Genomic DNA, 12,602 nt, shown 5'->3' with positions numbered 1-12,602 from the left:
TTAAAGAAATCAAAGTCAATTAGTTCCTTTTAGTATTATAGCAGTTTGTGCCACCGGTGATTCCTATGTAAGGTGTTGAAAGCAGGGCATAAATCGACAGATTCTGCACACAATGTATATTTACTTGAGGTGTGCTATATAAAATGGACCAATACAAAAGCATGATCTAGAGTTATCCTTCTTTCCCTTAAGCCAGTTTGCCATGATTCCCTAAATATATTGGTCTGTTTAAATATATATAATTAATATTTGGTATATGTATTTGTCATTGCATTAATTAGACTGATGGCTTACTAATTCTTTGGATCCCTGTGATATTCCTTCTTGAAAATTGGTACCCAGCCAGGAGGCAACCCACCAGAACTGACTGACCAAGTTTAACAGGTAAATATTCTGGATAAAACACCAGTCCATACTGGAGTTACATTTTTAATGGGTTTTCTGCCAATTATCTATGGATGTCTGATCATTTTCTCAAACTTAAAACATGATATGATTTTCTTGTATCCCCATCTACTATATAATTTATGACGATATATAATTTATGAAGGTAGTCAGACAATTTCTCTATTGAATCCAGTATTGTGTTCTCTGACGGGTAGCAGTTCTCCAAGGTCGCCGGCAGATATCTGCACCTAAGAATTTATTTATTTTTCATTCCCCACTCTTCGGTAAACAAGCAATCATCCAAACAAAATTTAAAACCAGCAAAATCAAAGTATACTAAAAGAAACCTGAAAGCATAACACAAAACAGCAAACATGAAACTATAGAAGATGTGCATTGCCCATAAACATTTCACTAGCCTCTATCCCGATAGATTAAAGCAGCTGCAGTTACTGTTAACTGGGACAATGCATAGAGTGTTAAGCTGTAAGAACTGAGGTCAAGTACCAACTCTACCATGAACTTGCTGTGTGGGTCCTGCCTCCATCCCAGTAACCGTACTTTTTTGAACCTCAGCTCCAAAGGGTGAATCATCATAATTTGCCTTTGCTGCAGTCTTTTACCGTGCCTTTCTCAACAACAAAGAAGCTAGTAAAGGTATCCCTTGCAGCATTGATGATCGTTAATAATGATTTCTCAGTTTTTAGCTTTTTAAAAATAACTTTTACTTTGAAACTTTTAAAAAAATTGTAATTTTAATTGCGGTTTTAGCCTGGTCTTAACTTGTCTAACTTAATTTATTTAGTCTTATTTTACATTGTATCTAAGTGATTAATGTTGTGAGCCACCCTGAGCAGTAGTGTACTGGAGGGGTGGATACAATACTTAAACTATTAAAAATACATATTGTATTGGTATACAATATCTATTTTTTAAAAAATACAGTATTATTAATAATGAAAAGTTTATATTTAAGTGTTGAATAAGTTTTAATGACTAGAGGCCAATCATTGTGTAAGTAGGTGTGTAGTTTGTACCATGGAAATGGCAAAGCACTCTGAGGTCATTTTCACAACCTCACTAGGGAGGGTGGGTGGTGAGGCAGGCTTCTGCCTGCATCTCCACACATGGTCTCCCTTACCCTTGCCTGACACATGAGCAGTGCCGTGGTGAGCAGCAGAGCCAGGAGCCAGAGAAGGAAGTCCTCCAGCATCCCACAATGCACTGCAGGATTCCCCCGCTGCTGGGCACTCTTGCCACCTGGCTTTGTGAACTCTCAGGTTGCAGGCAGACCAATGGGGAGTGGAGTAAAGGAGCATATTCGTACCCCTCTATCCCACTGTTAGCCCGGTAAAAAACCCAGGCTACCCTTTTGTGGATCAGCACTTCTCAAACTGGGATGTACACAGGTAGGGCAGCCCTGCCTGGGTATAGCCGGTTGTGAGAATGACCTTTATGTCTTTTCTGAAACTATATACAGTAATTTTGGTTTAAGATATGTGAATCCTTTTATGATGCATTGCATAAAGAAAAACATGCAAGGTGTTCCAAAAGACCTCCAAGCCATTCCTGTGCCACATATCTGCACGTGAAGGTCTACACGCACAAGGATGTAGAGTAGTTGCAACATAGAAATGGTTGCAACATGATAAAGTGCTCTGTATTACGTGACACAACAGGGTTTGGAATCCCAGTTTCCTCAAACTTGTATCTTTTAATTATATCAAAGGAACATAACTTAGTTGTAATGTTTGGCTCCTTTTTATCTTTTACTCCTGATGCTTTCTGTTGCTACAATTTATCCACTGGCATATAGGCAGTTTCTGCAGAATCCACTCTGTTCTCTCTCAAATTGTTCCATGGCTTCATATCTGGATTATTGCAGGGTTTCCCCCCCACTTTTCTATTTTGCATCTGATTTCCATTCTTCTTTCTGCTGCTTGGTTTGCTTTCTTCACCTGACAGCCACACCTTCCTTTTTTATGTTCAATATATAAAGTTTATTCGTATTTTAAAATATCTCAGCTCTCATGGCCCCTTTTACATATCTTTTCTATATTTCTGTATTCAAAACAGCTCTTGTTTTACTGTTTTAAATCATATTAAACCCAGTCTGTTTTTTGTGTGAGACCTTTTTATTGAATTTCCTATCCTATGTGCACCCGATACTTGTACTGCTTAATTTGTATTCATCTTCACAAAACCTCTATACACATTTCCCTTCCACCACTTCAGATCAGTCCATGGCTCCCATTTTCAGATTCCATCACCCTCCATGCCTTCCCTCTTCTCATGTATGAGGTCTGCGTTTAAATGATTGTACTGTGGCAGGCACTCTTCTCGTTCCTTGTACATTTTCATATGTGCGATGTTCCTATATACACTTTCTAACTCTTGTAGGCACTTGAAAAACTAGATACTTTTACTGAATATTGCAAATATAAGAAGAAAAAATAATCAGACATAAAATGGTAATTTTAGATTTCTTATTTATTTTCAAGGGGCAAAATCACATTTCAGTTACAACTTATTTATTATTTCATTTTGTTCCTATGTATAGAATTTAATAAACTTTGCTCTGAAATGGGACCCTATTTGTTGTATAATATGTATGATAAATAATTGCATATTCAGGATTTTGTGAAATGGATGATTGGGGGAAATCATGAAGGAACTACATTTATAAAAATCATTATTTACAAAAAAAATAGACATTTGTATTCTAATCTATAAGGAAAGAAACATCGAAAATATGTGGCTTTATGATTATCTTCAACAAGTCAATACAACACATTCATGTTACCAGTGGGTACCAGTTTCAGATACAAAGCTTTGCTGCAGAGTTTCTGATGCAGCAAACCTTTTATACTGTATAGTTTGCAATGTTCCTCTCAGACCGTCAGGTTAGCAGCAAAGCTTTCATCACAGACTAAGCAGTAAACGGGGCCAACTAGACTAAAGGGACAGTATATTTCATTGCACACACAGACTGAGAAGTCCAGACTTTTAAACTTACATGTTTAAAAATATACATGTATATTTTAAGTCCACAAATATCTATAAACAGTTTATACACAAGGTCTTTCAAAATATAAAATGATATTGTTTGATATCTGAAAACACAGGGGATCTAATTCAGGTCTGAAATTTATTTTAGGGTTGAAATAATAGCAGAGAATTAAGACTCAAGGCCTGCAAATGCTTATACACATGCTTAATTGCATGCAAGTACATAGTGCCTTTGAAAACATGTGCACAGCCGTTTGATAGGGTTGGGGTTTAGCTTTTTAGTTTGTCTGAACCTGTAAACTAAAAACATGCACCACAAACAAACAATTTCTCTGCCATTAGACATAAATTACTTTCTGAAAATGCACTGCTAATGAGTTCTTAGGTGTCCAGTTGGGAAACAATGTATTTGGAGGTAAAAGTGAGAGATGTGCAAATTGTTTTGAGCTTGAATCAATTCAAGCTCAAAACTGGCCATTTCAAGTGTTTCGAGCTTGAAACAAAACACTCTTAAAATAACAGGCCTGTTCTGATCTCGAAATGAAACAGCCCCATTTCAACTCAAAACATTTTGAGTGCCATTTTGAGGTCTGTTTTTCTGAGGAGAGCTGGTCTACCAGTTGAGGTCAGAAGGTAGACCAGTCCTTCTAGGTGGACCAATGCACTAAGTTTGGAGTAGAGAGCTGGTCTATCCACCACGTGAGATGGGTAGACTAGGCCTCTGTCCTAGATAGCACATCGGACTGCCACAGTGGACTTTTCTACCTGCTTACCCCAATTGGTAGATCAGCTCTCCTCAGAAAAATAGGTCTCAAAATAGCACTCAAAACACTTGAAACATTGAGTGTTTTGAGGTTGCTTTGTTGAAACAGTCGGCTTTGGCCACTCTTTTGATGAATCTGAGGATTTTGCTATTCGTTTCAAGCTTGAAACAAATCATAAAATTTGTTTAATGCACATCTCTAGTAAGAGTTAGCTGTATCTCTTTTACACACTAATTTGAGATACAATTTATTTACTTTTAACATTCCCCATATCACTAAAAGGCAAATTCTAGACTTGCACATACTGCTTGGCCTGTTGTGAAATCCTGCTCATGTGTAAACCTTTGAACACCATCCAAATTGACACTTGAAATAAAAATTAAGAATCTAGGAGCAACAACTATGATTCTTTCTGAAGACTGAGAAAGAGATCAGTTGCTGTGTGTTATTGTTTATTTCTAACCACATTTAATGTTGCAAAATACTGACCAGCAAAAGATGTCAAGTGTCACTAAAAATGACTCTTATAGTAAACTTGCATGGAAACCATTCCAGGTTTGAAATAGACAAAGGCTGGAATTTTCCTCACAGAAGAAATATTATTTATGGTGATATTGCATTTTAAAGTAATTACACATTTTGGTTATCATTATACGCTTCAAAATGAATAATTTAAAAGGAAAAGCATGTCAAATAATGTACTTTAAAATCAACAAATAAGTTTACATTTCAACATATTTAATGGACTCGTCACCCAAGTATATCTCGAACATTTGACTGACAGCATTTTGTACTGTTTAGTTTTAAAAAACAGTTGAGCTTTTCCAGAGTTATCTATATCTGCAGAGCTATAATGTACTTAATTCTAATAAAGTTGTATACAGAGAGAAATGCTGATTTTCTTATTAAGCTACTTTAAAGGTAGAAAATTGAGGAACAGGAATGAGATGACAGGGAAGCTGTCACCGCAGTTATTTGAAACCTTTAAGTAAAAGAATTATTTCAATTTTCTTGTCAGGCTGTTTAAAAATATTGATGCCTTTCATCATGATCCAGCCATTTTAAAATGTTGTTCATAAAAAAGATATAGTAGTGATTGTTCATGTAATTCTCGTGCTAGAAGAATCTCAGAAAGCACCATCAAAACATTTACACTGGGGTAATTAAAGAGGTGTCTCCCTCTTTGCAACTTGTTCAAGATTAGCGCATGAACTGATTGGGATCCAGAGAGTCCCATTTGGTTGGTGCAAGAGTTAGCGTTCGCACAGCAGGGTTCTTAGGGTAATTTTTGTTTCCAACAGAAGGCTTTTTGTGCCATGTTGGAGAGGCCACTTGTGACATGCCCCCTCCACTAAAGGGGTAGCTTATCTGGTAGTGCATGACGCTGATTTTGGAAAAAGTTGCAGGGAGGCTCAGAAGATGCTCACCGTGCAGTGATTTCGATTGGGCCATTGTCATCAGCATTTGCTTTTCTTTTTTCAAATTTATAGAGCAAAAGCATCACATTTCAAAAAAATAAATAAATCTGTTTTCCACTTTTAGGGTAAAACAGTTTCAGGTCCAACTTTTCCTTATTGCATACATGTAAATACAGTACACTTAATTATGGAGGCTGGTCAAAAGATATCATTTGCACAATTATTTGATACCTCAGTGCACTCTAGTAGCTAGCTTTTTCAGAATGTTTGTGAGAGTTTTGCTAAAAGTGTTTTTTAAGTATAGCAGTTTTGGAAGGAAAATAATAGAGCTAGGTTTGTTGCATTTTACAGTTTTTAAAAGGATTTTCTCAGATATAATTTCCCTGACTAGTAGGTGGCAACAAAAAAGTTGTGTATTCATGGAACCAAGTGGTTATGATCCATGGTCAATTGAAAACTTGCCTCTTAAATAGTTAATTGTGTACTCCACCTTGAACCATTTATTGGGAAAATGGCCTATAAATGACACAAACATACATATTTCTGGGCAGACAAAATTTCAGCAAACACATTGTAGGGTCATCCTAATTTAAAATGTGGATACCTTAGCCAATGGTGCTTACTTTGGCTTATTCCTAAGAAATCAGTATTCTTCCAAGGAAAATTATTTACAATAAAAACCCAAAGAATTAGAGCTAACTTCTTTAAAAACTAGAGTTCACATCTCATAAGATATAATTGAAAGATGGAACTTGTTCACATAGGCTGCTGGGATACAGACATGATACATGAGAGGGCACATGAGCAAATCTCAGGCTCAGATGTGCCCCCCCAATGTGTATAGTATTCAGTATTTACACTGTTGTAGTGTGTGAGTTTCTATACACACATCTGTGTAGGGGTGTGTGTGTGTGTGTGTGTGTGTGTGTGTACATCTGTACACACCTATGTGTCCCACATGTGAGGAGCTTCCCACCACAAAATGGAGTGGGTATATAGTGTGAGCAAGGCATACATACATATGGATGACACCATGCCACATGTGACATTCTACATGCAGTAAAGGCAGGGCAAGTGTAAGCTCAAGGTTCACTCATGTCCACCACATATATAGTCTATGCACCAAAGACCATGTACCAAGTAAAAAGCAATACTTACTTTTTTTTGAAATGCCTAGACCTCATAAGCAACACATTAAAACCCTCACCCCTTCCTATCGGGTGATGCTTTTTTAGGTCAAGCATTTTCATGTCAAAGGAATGTATCGAGGAATGATTTTTAAAAGGCGTGACACTAACTTTAAGGTACTGTTTCATAGTAGTTTGAGCACTGAAGAATGTGTATAGCTATTAAGATCATCCTGAATAATTAAACCGAACAAAGTTGATGTGAAATGGCAGAGTGTTCTGCTCTTCTGCCACAGCAGATAGCAAAAGGTATGGCTGACAAAGATGGTAGTGTATGGCATAGTACTAAGAACAAAAATATTGGCTTGTTTGCTTCTAAAATGAAAAAGTTCAAATGCAGTGGTTATGCTACAAAGAACCATGAATTAAATAAATATCCCTGCATTACATCATGAAAGCAAAATCCTGATTGATTGATTGACAAGAAAAGATATATTGTTTTGCTTTTTAAAAAAGTGGGGGGGGGCTCACTAAAATCTAAATGGCTAACTATATATTGCATGTGATAGTGCATTAAAAAAGAGACCAGACACTCCACTAATTGTGTTGAACAAGCTGGATTTTGATTAATGGTTTATAAACCTGGGCAGGAATGAATGATACCTCCCCCGAGATCTGATCCATTGTATGGAGAGGAGTTGGAGCTCCTTCACTGACCCTACACATTGCTGTAAGGATGAAATGTCAGAAGATGACTTAAAGTCCTACATGCATAGGCCAAAACCACAAGGTCAGTCCCCTGGGGGGGAAACCCTCTGGCAATCAATCATGCATAAGCCAACACTGGAAAATCTGTCCTTGTGGGGGCAATGAAGGTGGGGCTGGGGAGGCACACGCTAGTTCCTCTTCATGCAGTAGGTCTTATGAAGAGAATGGGGTCATCTCATCCAACCCTTGGATTTCTTTACAGGAAATGTAATCTCAATTTTGTATAAGAATAATTAATGTTATAATCTTATTTTAGAAAACCTACAGCCAGATCCTGGGTATGTGTTATGGAAGCAAGTCTCACAGATTTCAGTGGGGCTTACTCCCAAGTGTGCAAAAGATAGTAGACTTAACACATTTAAGAACTACTGTTTTCCTTCCTCCTAGAGATTTTGCATGCAATAGGAATATGTGCTTCCAATTTAATGGCTTGCTTGAAGGGCATGCTGTGTTTTTGAATCCTTTTTTTTTTTACAGTATTTATAAAATTGAAGGCCTTCTTGAATTAGCCTTCATGATGTTTTTCACACAGTAGGCTTTAACACGAGTTTAATGCGAGGCTTTAATGAGGGTTTGAAGTTGCCCTCCAAAACCCAAGCAAAAAGTGGATTTTTTTTTAAACCTTGGATATAAATTGGGCTACACTCTTAACACACAATGAAAACATGAATCGTGTGTGAAGTGCTCCCTGATAGCTTTCAGAGACTTTGGGGTAAATCTGGCTTACATGAATGCACACCCTCCATTCTGGAGGAGATGTGAGATAAAAGCCCAGTGTGAAAAACACCCAGGAGAAGGATTAATTAGCAGTTAGTAGCAAAACATTGATTCTATATACTCCCCCCAAATGTATTCATGACAGCTGGCTCGGATATTCTTCAGTCCTTTCTTCAGTCATATCTAGCTTACAATGCAAATATGAAAAGTTAAGATGGGCAGAATATAACTTAATTATTCTTTTCTGAACTGGGTACAAATCCTCTACAAGATGCCCTCTTGTCAGTTCCTTAGCAAGACTGGAGTCTTGAAGATTCTATACAAATAATTAGGCTGAGACTCTTCAGAAGTACCAAAGGTTATGCACCAGTATAAGCTAGTGCCTTCATTTCAGGAGACTATGTTTTAGCTAGTAGAAAAATGATGTGCACAGAACAGTACTGAAGGAATAGATTTCCAGCCATCAGTGGTTATCCTGTGCCGGTTATTGCCTTGCTGTTGCGGCATTAGAAAAATTGTTTTAGAATGCCCTTTTTATTTTGCAAACTATTTCCTTTTGCTGTGTTGATCCAATAGATATTTGTGATCCAGATTTTATATGTAAGGCCACAATCTTAAAAACATGTACTTGGAAGTAAGTGCCATTAAAAGCAACAACACTTACTTCTAAACAAACAGATCCAGAATCAGAGTGCAAGTTAGTATCAAGTTCAAAGTGACATTAATGTTCTCACTTAATGCTCTCCTTTGCTAGGACAAATGCTTAGCATCTGATTTTAATGAGTCACCTATCTTACATTATGTGGTCGATATTTCAATAAACCTAGAGTGTGGATCAATATTCAGTTAAAAGTTCTTGGTTAAGCCTGTGGCTACTATGCATATTCACTGTTTGTCGTAAAACAGAAATACAAATGAAGCTTGTACAAGAGCTGCTTTTACTACAAGCGTCTGGGTAAAGAAATTGGTTGGGGTTCATATGTATAAAATGACTGGACAGATATTCATTTCCTCTTTCAACAGATGCAATGGTGGTGGGTCAGCACTTTCAACAGTTCTGTGTGGGAGTATGTGGAGAGATCTCCAGGACTGGCAGAAGCTGACACTGGACACCCTGCAGCACATGGGAGGTAGAACTTAAATATGCATCGAGGACAAGTTGACTGTGAATTGGGTTAAATGTGGGAACTACAACTGTAGGTAGCCTATACTTTCTAAATCAGAGAAAACAAAAAAGCCCTTTTCATCTGATCGTGTTCTAATGTTCTGAGAATCTGTACATCTACCTGATATTGAGTTGGGTATAGCGCCATGCTATGCATGTGACAAATTTATTAGGTTTGAACATATTTATCTCTGGAGTTAATTAGAGTTCAAATATTTACAGGCTCTTTTACTTGCTCTTAGTATTCTTTTTGAAAGATGCATTTCTTTCTATCATTTAAAGTTGACTTGTAAATAAATACTTTTCAGGTGTATAAATTGTGTGCTGTTTGTGAAATTAAGCTTTTAATTCAAACCTGAATTTTGACATGAAGGATATCATTAGAGCTTTGAGAGTTCAAATTTTGCATTAGAACTTGCACACATTTCTCAAAGTTCCAAACTGTGGGACGTCCTGGTAACTGGAATGCTTGAGAATCAAATGAAAATTAATGTAGCAAAACTTGCTTTCTGTCATTCCAGTTTTGTAATGGGCCTCGCAACAATGGATGTCACTAGGTGCCATAAGCAGGCCAATTTTACTTTCACACAAAAGGATCAGATACACTTCTAACAGTGCAACCTTTTAGAATGCAAAGTAGAAGACAAAGCTTAGTTTTCCATCTTAAACCATGCAGAGTTCTAGCAATTCACAAAATAAACATTTACATATTTATCAGTGGTACAAGGGTTTCTGGTTGTGCATTATACTTTGCCCAAATTAGTTCCTCAGGTTTCTAATCCAAGACCCATAACAAGTGGAATTATCTCCATTGTTTTCTCCCTTCTGGTATAGGCAGAATTTCAGCTGCTATAATTCTAAGACATAGTCTTCCTGTGCTTATTTCTGAAGAGACAGGGCCAGATTTCCAGGGAAGCCTCTATTCTTGTCTGCTTGTTTTCATGCAGATATAGCTGCTTCTCAAGCACAGCCATTTTCACATGCAAATGAGACAGTTGGATGCCAACCTATTTAGACCTCAGTTTACAAAAATACTAGTTGTATGCACACAAAAAGCCATATGGATACTATCCACTAGTCTCATGACTCTCTGCACAACTCCACTGTGCCTTTTCATGGTTCTCCCTCTGAGCTCCTACTATAATTCCTACTGCAAGTGTAACTGCCAAATGCACAAATGCCACAGAACTAAAACAACATTGTCTATGAATACCTAACAATCATTTTAGCCATGTGGGGGCATTTGACCTTTTTTGTTGTTGTTGTTTTAAAACAGTGATTCTCAAACTTGGGTCCTCAGGTGTTATTGGACTTCAACTCCCATAATCCCCAACCAAAGGCCACTGAGGCTGGGGATTATGGGAGTTGAAGTCCAATAACACCTGAGGACCCAAGTTTGAGAATCCCTGTTTTAAAAGCTATGCTCTTATTCATGATAGGTATAAGATATACTTCACAACTGATTAGAAACTTGAAGCCTAAACATTTTTTTAAGCAAAACATAATTGGTTATTTTAAGAAGAGCTGAACTATTGATGATTCTGCAATCAGTTCTGCCACAAAAACTCTGGGTTTCTCTTCTCCTTAGCTTGAGAGCTTTTCAGCCAATAATTCTGTCTATCAAGCTACAAACCTTTATATGGGTGGTGGTGGTGATATATAGTCCTGACTAAAGCTGTGTAAATGCAGCCAAAGGATTCATGCCCACAGTGGGTGTGTCCTTGTTTCTGAAGCACAGGTGTCTGAGCATGGGAAGATAATTTTCACTTATCTCCATTTCGCCGTAGACATGCTCTGAACAATGTGCAGTTGCATCTCTGATTGCTACACAAGAACATTATTGCTCAGAACACTTCCAGGGCGATGAAAATCCCACCTACACACATACACCACTTCAGAAGTGAGAGCAGAGCTGCTGTGGGTGTGCATCCTTTGATAGAATGAGGTTTTCCTCCCCTCATCTATCTTAGAATCGGACTGAAAAAGAAATGCAAAGTTTTTGGAGCAAGAAATCTGCATGCTAATAGTATTGTAAAAAAAATAAGCAATCATGCTTGCAAAACAAGAGACTTGCTGAAATAAAACCCAATATCTCTTTGTAGTCATAAAGAGAAATATTGAGTTGCTGTTGTATGTCCTATACTGCCTATTTGGGGCATCACCCACCAGAAGCTTATCCTGTGCAAGCCTTAATGAAGTAACTGGAACTGCTTCACGGCCTGTGCTTTCATTTTTGTCTCAATAGGGCTTGCATCATGAGAAAGTTTCTAGTGGATGGTGCTCTCGATCTCCCCATCTGTATTGGGTCAGACTACTGAAAAGGAACTAAAAGTGATTTCCGTACATGCTTCATCTTAGCTGGCACTTCTAATAGTTTATCGGGCGGGGGGGGTGTGGAAATCTTCTTGGGAAACGCTGATATTGATATGGCGAAAATATGAAAAAGTGTTAAAAGTGAAAACAATTCACATTTGTTTCATTTTGGGAAATAAGTTATATAACCACCTCAAAATTTATTGAAATGGTCTGGAGTTAAATTAGCAGTATATTTAAAGAGAGACCAGTTTATTTGGAACTATTTATATGACATAATAAAGACTAAAGAAAAATCATATGCCTTTGCAGGTTTCTAGTTAACTTCCTTTTCGAGGCACCCCCTTTCTCACAGCTATTAGCATTGTATTCAAATTGTATATCTTGACAAAATGTTATCTACCTCTGAAAGCATTGTGCCATTCATTCAACAGTACTACTATTAAATTTATATACCACAGTTTAAATTACACCCATTTCATGAATGGTAAAATGCTAAAACTCAAGTGTCTAACTGCCAAAATACAGCCTTACTGGAATGAGTACAATTTACAAATACAATAATTACAATTTAAAACATTAACAATATTACATCTAGAAGTAAATACTGTAGGACTGGTCAACGTAGTTTTCTGAGGGAGAAGTGTTGAAAGTTGCTGACATTTCCAAGAGAAATATCCCAAGTACAGGATTTAGTTAGTTTTTCCTCAAACAGCATATAAAACCCGTCCATCCACAGCAGTCCTCAGCTATATGGATTTTCCACATACTTGCATAAACTTCTGTTAGTTATCTGCCAGATATTTCCCTGCAGGGAAAATAATGAAGTGCATTAAAATAAAAGGTTATGTAATTTGTAAAAACCATTATTTTTTAATAAACGGGCTCATGGTAATTTAAAATTGTAATTAATTCGTTACAGAGTCAGAGACAG

At 37.1% G+C, this 12,602-nt stretch overlaps 1 protein-coding gene across 13 annotated transcripts in view; it reads right to left on the bottom strand.

Annotated features, from left to right (window-relative positions):
• Window positions 1-2,858: 2,858 nt before the first annotated feature.
• Window positions 2,859-12,602, bottom strand: part of SGIP1 (SH3GL interacting endocytic adaptor 1) — a 221,250-nt gene continuing 211,506 nt past the window's right edge. For all 13 annotated transcript variants that reach the window (XM_053246554.1, XM_053246556.1, XM_053246549.1 and 10 more), the window contains one exon: window positions 2,859-12,476. In XM_053246554.1, coding sequence (XP_053102529.1) covers window positions 12,454-12,476 — 23 coding nt within the window. In that variant the 3' untranslated portion in view covers window positions 2,859-12,453. The remainder of the gene's footprint in view (window positions 12,477-12,602) is intronic.

The sequence above is a fragment of the Hemicordylus capensis genome, chromosome 4 (assembly GCF_027244095.1).
Source record: "Hemicordylus capensis ecotype Gifberg chromosome 4, rHemCap1.1.pri, whole genome shotgun sequence".
NCBI lineage: Eukaryota > Metazoa > Chordata > Lepidosauria > Squamata > Cordylidae > Hemicordylus > Hemicordylus capensis.
The sequence above is the reverse complement of the archived record's forward strand: the minus strand, read 5'-3'. Positions and strand labels throughout refer to the sequence as shown.